Below are 21841 nucleotides of genomic sequence, written 5' to 3'. Positions count from 1 at the left end.
CGGACTAAGCCACCCCGGTGCCCCACTGCCATTTAGGAATTTAATTGAGCATTTAATATGATTTCTTTTTCTCTTCTTTCTCAACATATCAATTACACTTCTTTTACTTTCTTTTGTAGTTTCCCTAGATTTTGCAGTATATGTTTATGCTTACTCCAGGTCTGCTTTCAAGTAACACTGTCCCACTCTGGCATTTTCAAATGGCCACTTTTTGCCTTCCCCTGTTGGAAGACGGTTTTTCTTTGATCATCAGTAGGAAGATGTGGGAGAGCTTCAGGAGTTCAGATGCACTTAGTGTGGTCCCTGGAGTGTTTTTGTTTTTATGCTTTGGGTTTTTTTTATAGAGGGAGGGGGAGGGGCAGAGTGAGAATCCCAAGCAGGCTCCACGCCCAGCGCAGAGCACCACATGGGCAGGGTGGAGGTGCTCCATCTCACAACCCTGAGATCATGGCCCAAGCCAAAATCAAGAGTCACTTAACCGAGTGAGCCTCCCAGATGCCCCAGCCCTCTGGAGTTTTATATTCAGGCTTGTCTCTATGGAGCCTCCAACCTTTCGTCAATCAATGATCAGGTTTTCCTGCCCCAGTACTGGTTCACAGAGATTTCTGCCCTGGCAAGTTGTGATTATAATGGTCTGTCTGTCTCCCCTATTTGGAGCAGTGACCTCACTTCTCTGACAGATCTAAAAATTGTTGATTTTTCAGTTTGTTTGGCTTTTTATTTGTTGTTAGGACCCAGTGATCCCTGAGACCTGTGTGACCTTGCCCTGCCACCTCTGATGTTCTCCCAGACGTGGAGTCTGACGCCAGAGCCCATGAGCCAAACTGTGGGCTGAAATGAGTTTATCTCGTTGTTGGGATGATCACTCCCTGGGATGAAGGCAGATGCTCAACCACTGAGTCCCCCAGGCATCCCCAAAGGCTATCTTAATTAGAACTGGTAATTCTAACCCTTGATGATGGTACCAACTTTTAAATTTACTCAGAATAAAGCAACAGATAAAGACTATGGGATAGCCAGTGTTTTCTGCTCCAACTTAAGAGAAATGGGGCATGAGGTGTATGTTTTTAAGAAAATCTGGAATAAATTTAATGAAACTTCTCCTTACAGTCAGTATAGATCATTCACTTGGCAAACATTTATGGAACACCAGCTATTTACAGGATAAAAAGTACTGAGGGTACAAAACTAATAAAATCTGTTATTTTTATTGCAATGTAAGGCATGGCTGGCTGGGCATGTCAAGCAGCCGATGTGTGAGGGCTCTGGTAGAGGTGTGGACAAGGTGCAGTAGGATAATAATAGCTGGTTCATAAAAAATCTGTTACCAGCCTGTCTAGCTTTAACTTATGAATCCTTAAGGATCCTACGAACTTATGCTGTGTCAGGCAAATCCTGTTGGTTTTCCTTCATGCTGATTCCCCTATTCATCCATTTTTCTCCTAAGTGGTCTCCTTGCAACCTTGTGCCTCTTCCATACATTTAGTGCACCAAACAGAAGGATATTTTTAAAATGTAAATCAGAACAAGGTACTTTAAAAAAAGATTTATTTATTTATTTATTTAAGAGAGAGAGGCAGGGCAAGGGCATACACAAGCAGAGGAAAAGGGAGAAGCAGACCCCCTCACTGAGCACAGAGCCTGACTTGGTGCTCAATCCCAGGACCCTGAGATCATGACCTGAGCCAAAGGCAGGTGCTTAACTGAGCCATCACGGTGCCTCTAGACCAAGATACTCTTAAAACTGTCCAGTGGTTTATCAGCACATTAGAATAGAAGTTAAACTTCTTGCCAGGGGCAGCCCAGGTGGCTCAGCGGTTTAGCGCTGCCTTCAGCCCAGGGCGTGATCCTGGAGACCGGGGATCGAGTCCCACGTCAGGGTCAGGCTCCCTGTATGGAGCCTGCTTCTCCCTCTGCCTGTGTCTCTGCCTCTCTCTCTCTCTGTGACTCTCATGAACGAATAAATAAAATCTTTAAAATAAAATAAAATAAACTTGCCAGGGATCCCGAGACCTGTGTGACCTTGCCCTGCCACCTCTGATGTTCTCTCAAAACTCACACACTCTTATTCATTGTAGTACAGCGCACTGCCTTTTCGCCTGTTCTTAAAGACAAGTTTTTATGAGCAATCGGGCCTTTGCAATCACTCTGCCTGCAAATCTTCAGCTAGCTATCGTTCAGATTTCAAATTAAAAGCAGTTCCTCAGTCTGGCTTTTTCTGATGGTTCAGTCTAAGACTGTTTTCCTTCCTCTGTCTCCCCTACTGTAGTGGGAGCTACAGGAAGGCGAGGACTTTCCCCCTCTTGTTCATCAGGGATCCCTACGGCCCAGTAACTGCATACACTAGCTGCTCAGGAAATACTGGTTGAATGAATGTATGCCTTTTGGTATAATTTGCCTTTATATTTTTTTAAATTTTTATTTATTTATGATAGTCACAGAGAGAGAGAGAGAGAGAGAGAGAGAGAGAGAGAGAGAGAGAGAGAGGCAGAGACACAAGCAGAGGGAGAAGCAGGCTCCACGCACCGGGAGCCTGACGTGGGATTCGATCCCGGGTCTCCAGGATCGCGCCCTGGGCCAAAGGCAGGTGCCAAACCGCTACGCCACCCAGGGATCCCATAATTTGCCTTTAAAGAAACCTTTCCCCTCTATCTGGTCTCCACTTACTGCTTAGTTTGCGTGGCACATTTCTTTAAGATTTTTATTTACTTATTCATGAGACACACAGAGAGAGAGGCAGAGACAGAAGCAGGCTCCATGCAGGGAGCCCGATGCGGGACTCGATCCTGGGACCGCGGGGTCACGCCCTGAGCCCAAGGCAGATGCTCAACCGCTGAGCCACCTGCCTCGCACCTTCCTGCATCGCGCATCGCGCATCGCGGGCGGGCGTAGGGCAGGTCCCGGCAGGTACTGGGGGTGGAGTCAATACGTACTTGCTGAGTGAGAATCCTAAAACCTAGAGTGCAGAGAATCGTTGCTGTAACACAAGCAAGGGACCGTGAAAGCCCCGGAGAAACCGAGATCAGGAAAGGGCAGGTGTCCGCCGGCAAGCCAAGGGTCGTTGCGGGTGGACCCGGGCTTTGGCAGGACAGCCTCTTGGCGTGGCCCGGGGGTGGGGGGGACCTAGTGGGCCTCACGCGGAAACTAAAAGAGACACTGCCCATGATAACAAGTTGTACTGGGTACCCAGCAGATTACCAGGTCCAGCCAATGCTCGCTGATTCTCGTCACAATTTCCGGGACGCATCAGATTGACCGTAGGCTCCCGTACTTCCTCAGCGCCGGGGGTCGTGCTCACGAACTACACTTCCCAGCATGCGTCGGAACGACGGCGGCCGGGGGTTCGGGGGCCGACTACATTTCCCGGCATGCCGTGTGTCGGCGCCCGTGCGACGCGCTCCAGCGGCCGGGCGAGGGCCTATCAGGGGCGGGCGGCGCGGCGGGCGCGGCGGGCGCCGGGGCTGGTTTGACGGAAGGAGCGGCGGCGGAGGATGGAGGCGGTGGTGTTCGTCTTCTCTCTCCTCGACTGTTGCGCGCTCATCTTCCTCTCGGTGTACTTCGTATCCTTGCCTGAGGCGGGCGGAGGCCGGCCGGGCCCGGCGCCCGGGGAATGGGGCTGAGGCGGGGCCGGGCAGGTGCGCGGGGGCACGGGCGGCCCGGCCGGGAGTGGGGCGGCGAGCCGGGCGGGAGGACGGCCTCGCAGGGGGGGGGCCGGGCCTGGGAGGCCGCCGCCGCCGCCGCGCACCGGCCCGGCCCTGAGCGGCAGAGCGGCGGGCCTCCCTGGCGGGCCGCGGGGACCTCTGCGTCCGGGCGCCCGGTGAGCGGCCGCCACGGGCCGCCTGTGGTCGCTGGGGGCGACAGTCGCCGCCGCCCTTGTCGGAGCGCCGCGGGACCTCGGGAGGCCTTGGCGGCCGGGCCCAGCCTGGGACGCGGGCGAAGTGCGGGGCGGGCGGGCGGGGCAGCCCCGTGCTGGGGGGCGGGGCATGCAGGGGGCCTGCGGGGGGAGCGGCCCTGTGCTGGGGGGTGGGGCGTGCAGGGGGGCCTGCTGGGGGGGGCGGGGCATGCAGGGGGGCGTGCGGGGGGAGCGGCCCTGTGCTGGGGGGTGGGGCGTGCAGGGGGGCCTGCTGAGGGGGCGGGGCATGCAGGGGGGCCTGCGGGGGAGCGGCCCTGTGCTGGGGGGTGGGGCGTGCAGGGGGGCCTGCTGGGGGGGCGGGGCATGCAGGGGGGCCTGCCGGGGGAGCGGCCCTGTGCTGGGGGGTGGGGCGTGCAGGGGGGCCTGCTGGGGGGGCGGGGCATGCAGGGGGGCCTGCCGGGGGAGCGGCCCTGTGCTGGGGGGTGGGGCGTGCAGGGGGGCCTGCTGGGGGGGCGGGGCATGCAGGGGGGCCTGCGGGGGAGCGGCCCTGTGCTGGGGGGTGGGGCGTGCAGGGGGGCCTGCTGGGGGGGCGGGGCATGCAGGGGGGCCTGCCGGGGGAGCGGCCCTGTGCTGGGGGGTGGGGCGTGCAGGGGGGCCTGCTGGGGGGGCGGGGCATGCAGGGGGGCCTGCGGGGGAGCGGCCCTGTGCTGGGGGGTGGGGCGTGCAGGGGGGCCTGCTGAGGGGGCGGGGCATGCAGGGGGGCCTGCGGGGGAGCGGCCCTGTGCTGGGGGGTGGGGCGTGCAGGGGGGCCTGCTGGGGGGGCGGGGCATGCAGGGGGGGCCTGCGGGGGGAGCAGCCCTGTGCTGGGGGTCCGTGTGGGTGGGGGCGGATCAGCTCTGTGCTGGGGGGGCACCTGAGAGGGTCCGTGCAAGGGGGGGCGGGGTCCTCTGGGGAGGGAGCAGCCCTGTTCTAGGGGAGCTGTGCAGGGGTCCACGCGGGGGTGGGTCAGGGCCAAGCAACCCTGTGGGGGGTGGGAGGCTGCGGGGGGGTGGGGGGGGGGGAGGGGGGGGGGAGCAGCCCGGTGCTGGGAGGCTGTGCAGAAGGGACGGCGGGGTCGTTTTCGCGTGTGTCTGTTCCGAAGCAGCGCCCGCGTGGGAAACTTGTCCCGGTGCTGGTCCCCAGACTGGTGTCCAGGACGGTGCGTGATGGTTGGACCCGCACTCTGCTCTCATCCAGTCTTAGTCGCCATGCACCATCCAGTTGAAGTCATTAAAATGTTAGAACACCTGCGAGCTGTATCGTTTTTTCTTTGGAATTCATGTGCAACATGTGCTTTGTGATCGAAGTCAACGTTTTGTTGGCCAGCGTGCCCCGGCATAGGGTAGTTGTAGCCTGTGCAGCCAGCATGACCTTGTAGTGTGGAGTTTGCAGTCAGGACGCCTTACTTTTTCACGTTTACTGTCCACAGTACTGTGCACGGATCTCAGCCTCAGTTCTTGTCTTTATAATGGGACATGTTTCCTTCTCAGCTCTGGGTGTGCACAGCCAGAGCGTGGGTTCAGCACCCAGCACCCTGCCTGCCTCTCCTGCCCCAGTTCAGCTGCACTTGTCCCCTGCACTCATGAGTTATAGTGGGGAGAACCTTGAGTTGATTATGTTTTGTGTTTTAAGATTTTATTATATACTCCAAGCTCGGCTGGAATTCACAACGGCTGGATGAAGACTCATGTGCTGTGCCTGCAGAGCCAGTCAGTCGAGGGAGGACTTTGGGTTTTATTAGGTTTGGAACTGACTGAACTAGCAGAATCATGGGCCTAAGTTTTGACGACATGTGTCCTTCCCATGACTGGCACTGTAAGGAACTGGGATTTACAGAGAAATGAAAGATTTCTGTATTTGCACTTTGGAAAACTAGGCTTGATCATTTGAAATAGCCATGGACTTTACCAGTTTATTATGTACATAGGAAAACATTAGGTGGAATATTTGACTTAAACATTCAGGTATGTTTAGGGTGTGTTTTGATGAAATTAGCATGTTGTATTACAGTATTTTTGGATAGTTGTACTAGCTTAGTATAGAGGGAAGAGGTAGAAAGTGGTCAGGGTAGAGGTTCTGTAGGGTTAGAGGTTTTCGTGGACTTTGTACCACGAAGAATATGCACAGAAGGAAAGGGTGGATATTCAAAATCAGGCAGGAGCAAAAGTGAAGAGTTTATGGCATTTCTGGACTATCTGGAGGACATGCTTGATTTTGGTGGTAGAAGGTCTGGTGGGGAAGGCTGGATCAGCCAGTTTTGAAGGGCTTCTGAGTTCTAAGGCAGGGAGGGCTTTCACTTTTATCCTCTAGGCTATAGGGAACTGTTGAACATTTTTGACACAGATGGTGTTTTAGGGAGCTGAAACTGCAGAGTAGGTTGGAAATGCGAAGACTGGAAGGCAGACCGTTGGGGAATGGGCCCATGTGGGTTTGCAACACTGCTTGACTGTGAGCAAGTGAAAGGAGGGACTAACTGGAGAATGAGGAGGAAGGGATTGCCCCAACCTGCTGATGACTGGTTGTGGGCTATGAAACAGAAGACAAATAATTTGAGCCATGTTTTGAGCCTGGGCAAATGGTGGTTGTGTCATCGACAAGAGAGAAAACACATTTGGCAGTGAAACAATTTGTGAAGAAAGTGATGAGTTTGACTTGTGTTGAAGTGTTAGGGGTAATGTCCATATGGAAATGTTTAGAATTTAGGTGAGAACATTTATTTTTACTTGTTTCAGTGGACATTTTCAAGTATAAAATCAGAGAGTATAATGTAAAAAACCCTGTGTTTCTTTTGCTCACGAATGCACTATACCAGCATTTTGCTTTGTCCTTTCCTGGGGCAGAAGGGGGGGGGGGTGATGGTGGAGCATTTTATGCAAATCTCGGGCGTTGTATCATAGTATCATTCGGTTGAGGACTTTTCCTTCTGTTTCTGTCTGCTCTCATGTTTTTATGAGTTTACATTTGATACTGAATACCGTTTTTTGCTTAATTCTAATATAAAGTATGTTTAATGTGGAAGGTTTCGGAAATAGAGAAAAATAATAGGAAGACAGATCATTTGTAAGGAGACATAACCAGTGCTAACATAGTACCATACTATATTGACAATTTTGTATCTTTTCTTTTTTCACACCTGGAATCTTCAAAGACATTTTATGGATCTATCATAAATTAACACTATTTTCCTACTTTGGTAATTCAGGTTTTCATATTTAAATTGTCTTCAGGGGTCTCATTTTCCACACTGTTTGACTTTTAAGGAACTCCAGTTGAATGTTCTCATATGGGTCACTTTAGAATTGAGCATAATAAGATTATTTTGGGAAAATATTTTGGTGAAGGAATATAATGAGAATATTTAGTTGTCTAATGAGTGAACTTTACAGAAATAACAAATTTTTTCAAGTCAAATCTAATTCTGCGTTGCAGTTGGGTTTCTTTCTAAACTTAAAAACGGTTGTTTTAAAAGAAATCTTATAATTCCTTATCTTGATCCTCAGATAATTACATTGTCTGATTTAGAATGTGATTACATTAATGCTAGATCATGTTGCTCAAAATTAAACAAGGTAAGACATTTCTTATTTTCTGGCACTGAAGGTGGTTCTCCATTTTCTGCGTTACAGATTATTCTAGATAAACCAGCACATGTATATTTTATTTTATTATTTTTTTATTTTTATTTTATTTTTTTTTTTATATTTGATTTTAAAGTACATATTGCTTCTCATTTTTTGGAATGTCTGTAGAGCTACTGTGTTTTTGCAGTACTTTAGATCCTGTAGAAGAACTTGCTGGAAATTTTGTTTCTTTACTGTGTTTCTTTCTTGAACCTGTGCCCATCAGAACTTTATGAGGGAAAGGCTCGTTATCATTATGAGGGTAATTGTATTTACCATCCTCCTGCCCATGACCAAAAAGCTTAGTCTGGTTTTTGTTGCATAAAAGATGATGTTTTTTTTCGTGGGTTGCTGAGAAGTGGAATTAATGAGTTGATCTGTTTCAAGGTCATTTTACCTTTGGTATATAGTCAGATCTTTATGTTGGCAAGAATATTCTGAGTTGCAGGGTTTGTCTAGAAATAGGGAACAAGGGAACACAGTCCTGATTCACTTTATGGGCTGCGTAGACAGAAGAGCTTTCTGGATAAAAGTTCATATAACAATTTAGTAAATACTGAGAAGTGCTTTGGGCTTGACCTAAAAATTATTCCCATGTGTCTTTTCACCTCTTCATCTACTTAGGTCTCTCTGGCCCAAGAGGGAAAAAACCACACATGGAAAATTAAAATTTCTAGTAAACAATACTCCTCCTCCTCTTGTTTTCTTTATTTTGAATTTTCTAGGATGTGGTTTAATACAATGATAGCTCTAAATAAAAGATTTTGTAGTTATCTGCCATACTTTAAGACTTTTTAAGACACTGAGATGTAATCTATATTGTATTGGTTTCAGGCCTCCTCATCTTCCAAAGAATGGTTATATATATTTACCAAATGGGTTGTATTTCTGTTTATATTTCTTGCTTACTTAATATTTTAGGGGGCATTTAAGTGGCTTTTCTTTTATAAAAAATAGAAATTGAAATAGAAGATTACCTAGATTCTTTTGAGAAAGTTACTCCTTCAGTTTGAACTTAAATCTTTTTTTAATGTTAATTTTTACTTTTGTGAAGGTAATACTTGAACACAACTACAGTCAAAGGTTCTACAAAGCTTACACTGAAAACCAGATCCCTTCCTGATTGCTCTGATTCTGACCTGTCATACTTTTTGGGGTCAGCTGACTTCCACACTTGAGCCATTAATTTTTTTTTCTGATGTTTATATCCATATATTCTTTTATATGCCCATACTGCTGTTTCTTGTTTTATCAGTTTTAAATGTCATCTATTGATTTATGAGTCACTATGACAAGATTTCGTTCTTAGATACCCCCTTCCCTAAACGTTTTCTTTTTTGAGTTAAATTGATATTCAGTGTTTATATTGTTACAATATACTGTTAATGATAATATACTAAATATTTTTTATTACTGAGTCTCATAGTAGACAGTGATCATATTTTTCTTTCTTTCCTGTTTTTCTGGATAGGTTTCTCTTTCCCAGTGTTAATAATTGCTACATTTAAAAAATTTCCTTGGGCAGCCCTGGTGGCGCCGCCTGCAGCCCAGGGCGTGATCCTGGAGACCCCGGATCAAGTCCTACGTCGGGCTCTCTGCATGGTGCCTGCTTCTCCCTCTGCCTGTGCCTGTGTGTCTGCCTCTCTCTTGCTCTCTCTCAATGTGTATCTCTATGAATAAATAAAATCTTAAAATCTTAAAATTTCCTTAGTTTTCACTTACGTGTTATGAAATCTTTTCAAATACATCTTTAAAGCTTTTCAGTGCTATTTTCTCCATGGGAAACATTAAAATAACCTATCAGGTGAGCTCTTTTCCAGGTTACCTTTCTCCTTGAGATCACTCTCATCTTGCTGTGCTCTGGACTCGCCGCTTCCAGGCCGATCCCACAGCCCACATCCTGGGACCCTTGGAAGTCATGTTGTCCTTTCTTCTGGCCTCCTGCTGTCTTGCTGGCGTAGATTCTTGAGATACATTACATGGGGACCAAATTTGGAGGCCTTGCTGTGTTTGGGAATGTCTTGTCCTTACTCTAGAGAGAGAGTTTCTCTGAGTGTAGCAGTTCTGGGTAGCAAAGATTCTCTTTCAGAGTTTGAAAGATATTGGTCAGTGGTCTTCTGACATCCAGTGTTCGCATCAGGCAGGATGATGCTGTTTTGATTTTTTATCCTTTCATGTGCATCCTTCCCCCTGCCCCCATCTTTTTCCCCCTAATCCTCTCCAGAAGTTTTAGAATCTTTTATCCTTGGTGTTTGGGAATTTTGCAGTGGTAAACCTTTGTGTACCTTTGTGGAGGCCCGTTTCATGCACTGTTTCAGCCATCTGCTGGCTCTTTTGGCCTGTGAGTTCCATTCTTTCTTTGATAAAATCAACCCCCCTTTCCCTTTCAACAACTTTCACACTCTGGATAATTCATCTGCTGGATTATCTGCCTGTTCTTTTTTAAAAATTTTTATGCTTTCAATTTTTTCCTTTTTTGTTTCAAAATTTCCTCCATACTTTTTTTTTTTAAAGATTTTATTTATTTATTCATGAGAGACAGAGAGAGGCAGAGAGACAGGCAGAGGGAGAAGCAGGCTCCATGCAGGGAGTCCAACGTGGGACTCGATCCTGGGTCTCTAGGATCACCCCTGGGCTGCAGGCGCTTAACTGCTGAGCCACCCAGGCTTCCCTCCTCCACACCCTCTTCTGATTCCCTAGTGTGCACACCATTTACATCAAGTTTTAGTTTCTAAGAGCTTGTTTTCTTGGCTCAAGTTTGAGTTTCTTAGCTGAGAATCTTGATTACAGTAGTTTTGAAATTTCCGTCTACTCCCTACATGATATCTGTTCCCTCCAAGCTTCTTTCCCTTTGTGTTTTTCCCTTTCATATTGGAGGCTTTCCTCAATTTCTGGTACATGGCTGTCTGTCCATCTGGCCGTCCTTTTTTTTTTTTTTTTAAGATTTTATTCATTCATTCATGAGAGACAGAGAGAGAGAGAGGGAGGCAGAGACGCAGAGGGAGAAGCAGGCTCCATGCAGGGAGCCGATGTGGGAATTGATCCTGGGACTCCAGGATTACGCCTTGGGCCAAAGGCAGGCGCCAAACCGCTGAGCCACCCAGGGATCCCCCCTCATCTGGCTGTCCTTAAGGGTAAATCACTGAAATACTTGCTGGAGGCTTCATGCATGGTCCAGGCTGTTGACCGACTGATTGGTAGATAGACTTCACTATAGGGCTGCTGGGGTGCCTGGAAGCCAGTTCTGTAGGCATTCTCTCTTGTGCCATCAAGTTACTCCACAGCAGAATGTTCCAGGCTCCAGCTGGGGGCTACAAGCCTAGTGCTGGTATTCCGAGAGCGAGTTAGGAAAAGAACATATAACTAAAGAGGGAAGAGAATGGAAACATAGGGTTTGGTTGAACATCAGTAAGGCAAGCCTAATAATGTTAAGTATCCCTTTCTAAAACTTTTGCTTCCAGTCTGTGTCAGTGTAAAACAAGGTAAGAAAGTTCGAAAGCTACTGCTCTGTGGGTGGAGGGCACAGACCCTGGTGGCAGTGACCTCCCTGCCGCTTCCAGAGTGCTTGCTCTGCCTGTGGCTCACCCATGCTGTTCCTCTAACTGTACAACAGGGATCATCATCTCCATTTTACAGATGAGAGAATCACGGCTCAGGGTAGGTGACCTTTCCTAAGATTGCTAAACTAATCTGTGGGATAGAGCAGGAATTCCAGTCCAGGTTTGACTCTGCAACTCACGCTTGTCAGCATTATACTCTCTTGGTTAGACTTTTAAAAATCTGTATTACATACTGAAAAGTTCCAGTTGATTGCAAGTTAGGTTTAGCAAATCCCTTCTTTGTTCTAAAAATGTCTCTAAAATCTAAATGTGAGAGCCCCGGGGGCAGTGTGTTTGGGTTTATACCATATTTTTCCACCAGGAAGTAGCTTTATGACCTTGGGCAAATTACTTAACCTCTCTGAGTGTTTCTAGTTTCTGCAAGTGGGGATTGCCAGTTTGTATGTGCATAAGTATTACTATTAACTTCCTTTAAAAGAAAAGTCTAGGGCAGTCCAGGTGGCTCAGGTTTAGCACTGCCTTCAGCCCAGGGTGTGATCCTGGGGACCTGGGATCGAGTCCCACGTCGGGTTCCCTGCATGGGGCCTGCTTCTCCCTCTGCCTGTCTCTCTGCCTCTCTCTGTATCTCTCATGAATAAATAAATAAAATCTTAAAAAAAAAAAAAAGTCTCTACTCAGAGGAAGGTTATTGGTAAAGGGAGGACCTGCTGTAATAGTTCTTGGTCATGAGAACTAGAATATTGGTCAGTTAACAGAGAGAGCACACAGAGGGCAGTGCGTGCTGTAGAGCCAGTAGGCTGGTGTTCTGGTACCCTGGTTCATTACCGTATTTGTTCAACTTTGAGTTGTTAATGTAAGCTGCTAAAGTATTTGTGTGTGTGTGTGTATGTGTGTGTATGAGTGTGTAAATGCGAATGTGAAATGATTTCTCTCAGGATTCTGGAGATTGGAAAATGTTTAAGATTGATATTCTGACTTGCATGCAAGGCAGTGTATATTTGAATATAAACTACACCAAATTAGGGGCACCTGGGTGGTTCAGTGGTGGAGCGTTTGCCTTTGGCTCGGGTTGTAATCCCGGGGTCCTGAGATCGAGTCCCACATTGGGCTCCCTGCAGGAAGCCTGCTTCTTTGTCCCTCTGTCTGTGTTTCTGCTCTGTCTCGTGAATAAATAAATAAAATCTAAAAAAAAAAAAAAAAAAAAAAAATTAGAGTAAGAGGCTTTAGTACAGACACTGGACTAGAAAGTAAATGATACCCCACCCCCCACCCCCAGTGTCATTCATACCTTCTTCGTGGATGAATCTGTACCTTTGCTTAGGATAAAACATCATTGAAATTTAAGGGCATTATTTTTAAGCTGTGCCCTGTAGTACTTGTGTGGGGTAAGCAGTTACAGCAGTATATAGATCTGGGTCATCCAAGTCTAAAAATAATCTTGAAACATGAGCTTGTAAATTCTTGGTGTATTCATTGATTTAGCTTCAGATAACCCACAAATCCTGGAAGAACACAATAGGGAGATGTAATACTGTGTTCCCTTCTTATAGTGGGTGATCCCAGAATTGATCGGCCACACCGTCATCACCGTACTCATGCTCGTCTCACTGCACTGGTTCATCTTCCTCCTCAACTTGCCTGCTGCCACCTGGAATATATATCGGTGAGTGTAGTCTGTTCACTGCATCACAGCAGTTTAAAGAAAAATTTTTAAAAATTTAATAGCTTTTTCTTCTGCAATAAAATATGTGCCAGTCATGGAATAAATGACCACAGAGTGCTACACTAAATCAATATACATTTTTGTTTACTTTGGTGTACCAGGCAAGCAGCAGTGTGCTTGGCCCCACTCTTGTGGCAGAAACACAAAGTTACATATGTAAAATTAAGAAATATGGAATGTTTAGTTGTGATATCTAAGAACTTGTGTGTTTTCCTGTAAGAATGATCAAAAGTCCAAGAATATATAATTCTTGTTATTTATATCTGCAGATTTTAATTAGAGTATACTTGGAACGCTCCAGAGAGAATTTCATTTTAAAGTCTGTAGACTGGATAACATCAGAATTAACTGATGTAGTGCCGAGCTTAACTGAAGTAGGGCACTTGCACAATATACATTTTCTTTTGAAGAACTTTGGGATCATCTTGACAAACCTGGGATGATTTTCAGTGTGCTACTCTTCTGCTAAGTTTCCGGTTTTTTAAAATTTTACTTTTATCTAGGTTTTTTTTGGGGGGAGGGGTAAAATCATTCATCAGCTGATCTTTATATATGTGATTTTTAATTTTTAAAAAATATTTTATTTATTCATGCGAGAAACACAGAGAGAGGCAGAGACATAGGCAGAGGGAGAAGCAGGCTCCCCATAGGGACCCCGATGTGCAACTCAATCCCAGGACTCCGGGATCACGACCCGAGCCAAAGGTAGATGCTCAACCACTGAGCCACCTACGTGCCCTGATTTTTAATTTTTTTAAGGTTTATTTATTAATTTTATTTTTTAGTAATTTCTGCATCTAATGTAGGGCTCAAACTCACCACCCAAGATCAGGAGTCACATGCTTTTCCTACTGAGCCAGCCCGGCACCCCATACATGTGATTTTTTAAAAGTGCAGTTAGGATAAGGAGGACAGGAGCACGTGGCTGGCTCAGCGGTTGAGCATCTGCCTTGGGCTCAGGTTGTGATCCCGGGGTCCTAGAATCAAATCTTGCATTAGGCTCCCTGCAGGGACCCTGCTTCTCCCTCTGCCTGTGTCTCTGTCTCACTCTGTCTTTCTCATGAATAAATAAATCTTAAAAAAAAAAAAAAAAGGCTAAGGCAAAAGAATAAAGGAGGGGTAGGGAGAGGCTTGGAGCACGTGTGATGGAATGCCATGAGGATGAGGAAGTGTGAGTGGGTTTGGGGGAATGAATTTATATATAAAGATTGTGAGATGAGAACCTGAGCTAGGGAAGAGATTTGAAATCTCTATACCTTTTTCCCAGAGAGAAAGAATCACTTTTTGTTTTCCTTTTCTTGTTGCTCTCCCATGGTCATCCCTAGACCAACACCCTGACCTGAGCTCAGCTAGCAGCACGGGGCCCTGACCCATCTGTGGTGCCATCTCACATAGACCTTGAGCCCTGCTCGGTATCCCTGTGGTCCAAGTGAGCAGAACATGAGTGTGGGAGTGAGCATGGGAACATCTGAGGCTGGATCTTAGCGATACCCGAGAGCGCACCATCTTCCTTCCACAGGATCCGAGCATGTGCCAGAGGAAGAGTGGGCTTGGCCACGTCTCCCGTGTACATAGTACAGACTGTAGTGGGAGGCTCTGATTTTACTGGAGGGATGACAAAGTCCACAGATCGTTTCCTGTAACCACAGAGATCATGTGGGTTTATTACCCTGATGATGGCAGTGACTGCTGTTCACAAATTTACCTTTTCTTCAAAAAGGTTAAATCAACAGATGGATCCTTTCTTCTCTTCAGACGTCTGTACCTTATGCTCTTGGGGATGCAGACATCTGAAGTGGACTCTTCCTCAGGACAGAGGCAATCACAAGACAAGTTGCTTCCCGAAGAGGCAGGCAAAGGTGCCTGATGAGTGATGAGACCCTGTTTGGGAGGAGAGCCGTGTGGGTGTGCCCCGGGGCCCTCTCCAGAAGTGGGTGTGGGAGCAGAGCCGGCAGGATGGGTGAGGCATGATGGGTGGGGGAGCGGGCTGAGATGCACAGGCATGTGTAAGGACTGGACAGGTGGCAGCCACATAGATGAGGGAGTCGTCAGAGAGTCTGGAACATTCGTCCAAGGAGTTTATGTATAAATATGAGTACCCGGAGCACAAAGTTCACCTGTTGAAAGTATTCTCTTCAGTGTTTTTAGTATATTTATAGGTTTGAGCAACCATTGTCACAGTGTATTTAATTTAGCACAGGGTCTTCACCCCAGAAGAAAGCCCTACACCGGCTGGCAGCCTCCTTGTCCTGCCCTCCCCTCCTCTGGCCTCAGGCACCCAGCAGTCTACTTTGTGTCTCATATGATGACCTGTTCTGTACAGATGCGTCCTATGGAGCGCTCAGTATGGGCTCTGTTGTGACTGGCTTTTTTTACTCAGCATTATGTTTTCAAGGTTCTTCCATGGGTGGCAGGTTGTGGTTTTTCACCCTGTCCACTGTACGGACAGAACACATCTTGTCCGTTTGCAGTTGATGGACATTGGAATTGTCTACTTTTTGGCTATTGGGAATAGTTCTCCTGTGAACACTTGTGTGCATTTTTTTTGCGTGGATGTTACGTTTCCATTTTTCCTGGGGTGGAATTGCTGGGTCATATGTTACCTTTATGTTAACCTTTGAAAGAACCACTTAGGTGTTTGAAAGTACCATTTCCCATTCCTGCCAGCTATGTGCCAGGGTTCCGGTTTCTCCATATCCTCCCCAACACCTGTTGTTGTGTGTCTTTCTTTTTTAGATTTATTTTTGTTTAAGTCATCTCTATGCCCAGCATGGGCCTTCAACTCAGGACGCTGAGATCAAAAGTTGCATGCCCTTCCAGTTGAGCCAGCCAGGTGCTCCTGTGTCTTTTTATTTTTAGCCATCCTGCTGGGTGACATGTTTTACTGTGGTTTTGATTTACATTTCCCTAATGGCTAAGGAAATCGAGGACCTTTTAATGTATCATCATTGGTCTGTATGTTTTTGAGTAGCTAAGTTGATAAAGTCAAGTATCTTTGGAAAGATTTTTCTGAAAGCGTTGTGTAGTACGGATTGGATTGTGGAGAAGAGCCAGGAGGTAGAGAGGCCCGTTAGAGCCGGGGGTGAGCCGGGGGCGCTGCACTGGGTTTGGGATGCAGGAATGCAGAGACCTCCGTGGAAGTGGCACTAGGTGGGGAGGTGGCCTGTGAAGGGTACAGAAGAGATAGACGTCTGGAAGGAGCCCCAGGCAAATGGTGACAGTGCTGTTGGGTTTCCTGGGAGTCACTGGAGGATAAACCTCTTAGCAGAGATGGGGCTGAGATGTTGTCTAGACCCTCCATTCAGCTCTGGATGGGCTGCAGGGCTGGGGGGAGAGTTTGAGATTTGTGGAACTCTGGGGGCACTTCGCTGAAGTCATTGTTGAGAAAGTGTGTATGTGGCAGGAAGAGGTCGAGGGTGGCATGAGGTTGGACACGTCGTTGGACTAGTGGGAGTGGCACTGACTGGAGGTTGCAGTGCAGGTACTTTGTAGTGGAGTACCCTCCCAAGTGATCCGATCTCCTCACTTGTTAAAGGGCATCAATCTGGAAAGGAGACTGTTTTGTGTCACTATTACATGCAGAGTGACATGAAATAAATACGAAAGTCTAAAAGACTCCTCAGCATGTTGAACATAGTGTCAAGATGCTTTTTAAAAAATGGGACCGTCTTCTGAGTGTGTGGGAACGCTGGGTTGGACTGGTGCAGAGTTAGAGCTAGCTGCCGGCTTGCTGTGCCCTTTCTCTTTGGCTCTGATCTGTGGGCCCTGTTCCTCATGTCCCACGGTGGTTGGGCCTCCACCACTATAAAAAGAACATTTCTGGGTTGTTGGAATATTATTACTTAACCTCTGGCACTTGGCCTGTTTTTGTAAGAGTCACATAAAGCTAGATGTTGCACTTTGAGTCTTAACAGTCTCCTAACTGAATTTTGCTTTTACTGTGGTGGCACTTAGGCTAAATCATTCCCATTCTCTTGTCTATAATTGTGCCTATGAGCCGGGATCCATTGACGCACCTGTAGACAAAGGTGTGTTCTCTCTGGATCAATAGGAGCACCACCAATGAGTGTTCCAACCGGACATAGAATGTCTTTCACTGTCTTCTGTGAAATGGGGATAAATATGTTTGATGCTACTCCTTATAAATATGTTGCATTAAGGAGTGCCTGTGGAGCTCAGTAGATTGAGTGTCTGACTCTTGGTTTTTATCTCATGACCTCAGGGTCCTGGGATCGAGCCCTGTGTCAGGCTCCGTGCTCAATGGGGAGTCTGCTTCTCCCTCTCCCCCTGCTTGCTTATGTTCTCTCTCTCAAATAAATGAATGAATAAATCTTTAAAAAAATATGTTACATTAATTATTTTAGAAGTTTCTAGATAAAGAAGTTTCTAAGACCTTGATAAAATTGGTTTGGTTTGGGGACGCCTGGGTGGCTCAGTGGTTGGTCATCTACCTTCGGCTCAGAGTGTGTGTGATCTTGGGGTCCTGGGATCGAATCCTACATTGGGCTCCCTACAGGGGAGCCTGTGTCTCTGCCTCTATATGTGTCTCTCATGAATAAATAAAATCTTTAAAAACAAATTGGTTTGGTTTGGAGTCCTTTGTGTCAGGTGGAAGATGGCTGCAGGTATGACCAGTTTAGTTTTGTACAGATGGGTAAAAGGGTCTTGATGCACAGAATACCCTTCTCTAGAGTATCTCTGTCTTTGTTTCAGGGGGTGGAGAATTACAGCACAAATTAACAAGTGTTGTGTCTTTCAAAGAAAACCATGTGGTGGCCTGTGACATCGTTGTGCTACGCTGTCCATATCTGGTCTGACTTGAAGACTGCTGATTGGTTCACTTTTAAAGGTTGGCTGTTATTGGGTACGTTTGAATATTTATACTGATTATATTCTCCTTTTAACGTGTGCATACCAGGTTCATTATGGTGCCGAGTGGGAACATGGGAGTGTTTGATCCCACAGAGATCCACAACCGGGGGCAGCTGAAGTCACACATGAAGGAAGCCATGATCAAGCTCGGCTTCCACCTGCTGTGTTTCTTCATGTATCTTTATAGGTGAGTTCGTGGCTCTCTTGGTATTGCCCTATATGCGAGGACCACTCTGGGCGGGTGACATGCTCCCGGCTAGTAAGACTTTGCATTGGTGATGCAGAGCTTCGGGGGATCCTGCGGAGTTCTTATGGCTGTGTGCATTTTGTACGTGTCACCGCATCTGCGTGCCGCATGACCTCCAGGAGCTGCTCTGTGGCGTCCTTACTCCCTGGCTCAGGCCGTCCGTGTGCTCCACACCAGGTGCTTTGTCTTCCTTCCCCAGTGTCCAGGCCTCTGCCGGTCATGAGTGGTGCTGGCTGTGCTCCCAGAGAGAGGAGTTACAGAGGGGAGACGCCCATCTTCTTGAGAGAATGTTGGAGTCGATGGCATTGGGTGTTGGGCTGGGTGCCAGCCTAGTGCAGTCTACGCCCTGCCCTTTACTGTGTGACCCAGGGCTAGTTTCTTAAGCACTCTATGCCTCAGTTTCCTCATCTGAAAATGGAATAGTAGTGCCTACCTCATTTGTTGTGATCCAGGCTCAGTGAGATGATGCACCTAAAGCACCTGGGTTTGCGGTGAGCTGTAGTTAACCCGTAAACATGTTTCAGAGGTGTTAGCTACTCTGGTTAATCTGTGCTGTGCAGGGAGGACACTTAGCGTGGTTAAATTTGGATAACCAGTGATGCCGTTAGTGGTTGTAAGGGGGTTTCTAGTCCTCTAATCTTAGCATAGCAAGGCCGACTTCAGGAAAAGGAAATAATCAATTTGCTGTTATTGGCCATGGTGGTTTTCGTAGAGTGACTGCAATACATCACACACTGTCGGGCTGCATAGGTGGCGTCTGGGGCAGCACAGAGTCCTGGCAGGAAAGTTGGGGCCTACATTGGAGACGTCCTGAGGCCTGAGCTGCCCTCCTAGCTATTGTGCGGTCTGTGCGGGGGTGTGACCCTGGGAGACGGGGAGCAAGGGTCCAGGTCTTGGGACAGCACATGCAAGGTCTGGCTAGAGAACTAATGTTTTGTTTTCTGGACATGGCTTCTTTGTTCAGAACTGTAGCCCAGCGTTGGTTTTAGGTCACCCTCCCACCCCCACCCTAGTTATTTGTTTTGTCTTGTGAAGAAAAGTAGGACCTGGAGAGGCCCCAATTAGAAATACTTTTTAAAAAAACGTGTCAGCGATTGTCTTTTATTGACATGAGTGTTCCTTGCTGAGCCTCAGAGGCACAAACCCGGATAGAGCAGACTTTGTAGGAACATTGCTAAGGAGATGCTGGTAACGCTTGTTTCTTCCCTCCCAGCATGATTTTAGCCTTGATAAACGACTGAAGCTGAGGAGCCGCGGTCCGAGTCCGCCAGCACCACGAAGTGCAGCCCAGGAGCCAGAGGCGCCGGAGATCATCCTTAGAACCGTGACCATAGCAGTATATTTTTTCCTCTTTGAACAAAAAGAAAAATATTTTTGCTGTATTTTTACCATATAAAGTATTTAAAAAAACACAAATTGAGTTTTTGTAGATTTCTGGTTCTCAACTTCAGCCCGAACCCTGACACGTGTTTCTAATCATCTGTGTGTTGAAGATCGTTATCCATACATAGCAACAGGACTGCCTCGCCGGCCTTGCATGCCAGAGAAACAAAGGACACACATCAAAGGGAAAGCCCACTAGATGCAGGAACGCGCTGCGAGTGTACTGAGAAGGCAGAGCGTAGGGCTGCGCTGTTAATCTGGGCAGAGGAAGAGACAGATTAGCCCTTGTGGCAGCTTCGTGTATTTAATTCGGTGTAAAGATTTATGGGACTGTCAGCTAAAAGTCTTTTCATAAGAATGTTAATAGAAAATGACATTTCAAAAAGTATATATTTCTTTGCAGATTCTGTGAAATCCTATAAGCCATTTTCCCAGGTACAATGTAATTCCTGCTTCTAGAAAGGAAAATAAATTAAAAAAGCACAATTTTATCAAGAATTTTCATTTAAAGGCACTGCCTCCAAAATCACCCTCAAACCCATTCAACCCGCTGGCTCTTGCCGGGTCTTGATCCCATGTTCTGTGCAACCCGTTGCACTCGGTCTCTTAGTTACATTTTTCAGTGGGTTTGGAGAGGTGATTTGATAGAGAAGATGCTCATGAGATTAGAGCAGGAATAGCCAGTCACCGAGTGACCATGGAGCCTGCCACTGCCCTGCTTCTGTCCCGCCGTCTGATGTCCACTCTGACTAGGGAGACGTGGGCCAGGCCGTCCAGGCCGTGGTGCTCCGCAGCCAACTCCGTTCCCTGGGGCTGGGTCTGCTCGGGCGGTTGGCGGGAGCATCAGCCTCTTGGTCTGTGTTTGTGGGCTGAATGGCTGATCCTTTTCACTCCTACTTGGGGCTGTGCTTGCGCCGACTGAAGCCTTGGCGTCTAGGCAGGATATGGCTGTGTGACGTTGGGGCAGAAGTGGGCAGCTGAACAATGTATGGTCACCAAGAGACCAGATGCCGCGTGCCCTTTTGGTCGGGGACCCGGTCCGGCCTGGGCAGAAGCCTGGAGGCTGCTAAGCCTGACTCCCTAGACAGACGGGCCCCGATTGGAGCGTGGCGGCTGCATATGGCAGGACAGGACGGTCAGGGACAGGGACTGCTGCCTTCGGACCCTGGGGCCCCCTTGTATCGCTGATGTCTCGGGGCTGAGAAACTGTAACGTAGGATGACCAGGGGACAGCTTTCTGCCTGTAAGAGAAAAGCCCCAAACCAAACCGATCTATTGCCCGGCTTTGTTCTCATCTATGGTTTTCGCCATGTCCTGCTCAAGCTTTTATAGCTCCAGGCTTTAAAGGACTTCAGTCCTTGGAGCTGAGCGCCAGGTCCCCTCAAGCAGCTCCGAGGTGGTAGAGGGTGTGCTCTTCCCTGGGGACTCTGCCCCGGGGGGTAAGTGGAAAGTGGGTGGGTGGTGAGCCTGGGCTGTGGGGGCGGTTCTGAAACACTAACTGGTTGGAAAGGAACAGAGCCCATGCTCTCGAATCGCTCGTCTGCATCAGAGCCACAGGAGGGGGTGACTAGTGTCCACACATGGTGAAAAGAGGGGAGAAGCCTGGATTGATGAGCTGTGGTTAAGGTGCTAGGACTCGGGTGCTGTGCTCTCCCTTGAGAGGAGCACTGCACAGACCTTCCAGATCCTCCCATTTCTGCCCTTAAGAGGGAAGTGAGGCTGGAGGTGGCCTCGGAACCCCTGTCCGGCTGTGTGGGGTGCTCTGCGAGTGAGCTCTGAGTCTGGTCGCATCCTGTCCCCGTCTTTGTACGCTTAAGCCCCTGCTGGCACCGAGGAAGCCAGGTGGGGGCGCGCCTCCGCCCCTCCTCTGAGCCCCTGGGTGGGCAGCTCTCCTGTGTCGTGGACAAGGCGGTGGGATTCGGGACCTGCTTCCTCTCCAGTTAGGATGCTTCCCTGGGAACTTGACTTGCTCTGGCACCTTCTGCACCTTGCCTGCCAGATCAGGAGCCTGTCCTCCCAGACTGTACGTAGCCAGCTCTCACCTCATCAGAATGTCTGCTTCACAGATCAGGCCTGGTCCTGAAGGGGCCCCAGTGTGTGCGACCTTGAGAGGGCACCCCCTGACCCATGACGACCCCGTGCCTCACACCTCCCTCTGGTTGCCCAGGGGACCCGACCTCGTCCTGTCCGCTGCTCTGACCACATGCGTCTGGGGCAAGAGGCCAGCACTTGAGCAGGAGGGAGCTGGAGTCCTTGCTTGGTCTTCTCAGCTCAATTCATGGGCATCGATCTTCTCTCAATGATGATGTGACATCGTCATCAAGTCTGATGGGGAAGGAACCTGCTTTGAGGGCTCATCTTACTGCTTATCTGAACCCGTGGCCTGTGTCCCAGACAGAGGCACGATCTGTGCAGTTGCCCCGGGCGGCCCCTGGGACACGGCCGGGCCTCCTGTGGTTCCAGGAGACATCCTAACTTTCTGGAAGGCAGTAGCAGGACTAATTGATGTTGCTTGGTAATTCTGTATCTTAGCCGCTACAGCAC

At 48.2% G+C, this 21841-nt stretch overlaps 1 protein-coding gene across 4 annotated transcripts; it reads left to right on the top strand.

Moving 5' to 3' along the window:
* The first annotated feature begins 3401 nt into the window (after positions 1-3401).
* Positions 3402-19330, top strand: CNIH4 (cornichon family AMPA receptor auxiliary protein 4). Of its 4 annotated transcripts, XM_025430714.3 has the most exons (5): positions 3402-3560; positions 7393-7461; positions 12623-12735; positions 17714-17854; positions 19128-19330. In XM_025430714.3, the coding sequence occupies exons 1-5, from the start codon at positions 3492-3494 to the stop codon at positions 19153-19155; spliced, it is 420 nt and encodes a 139-aa protein (XP_025286499.1). In that variant the 5' UTR covers positions 3402-3491; the 3' UTR covers positions 19156-19330. The 4 variants fall into 4 exon arrangements, with proteins under 4 accessions (XP_025286499.1, XP_025286501.1, XP_048968444.1 ...); XM_025430716.2 differs by lacking the exon at positions 19128-19330 and having other exon boundaries at positions 17761-17854; XM_049112487.1 differs by lacking the exons at positions 17714-17854; positions 19128-19330 and adding an exon at positions 14516-17137.
* Positions 19331-21841: the final 2511 nt, after the last annotated feature.

This window comes from Canis lupus, chromosome 7 (assembly GCF_003254725.2).
Source record: "Canis lupus dingo isolate Sandy chromosome 7, ASM325472v2, whole genome shotgun sequence".
Lineage (NCBI taxonomy): Eukaryota > Metazoa > Chordata > Mammalia > Carnivora > Canidae > Canis > Canis lupus.
This window is presented reverse-complemented; position numbering and strand designations above follow the sequence as displayed.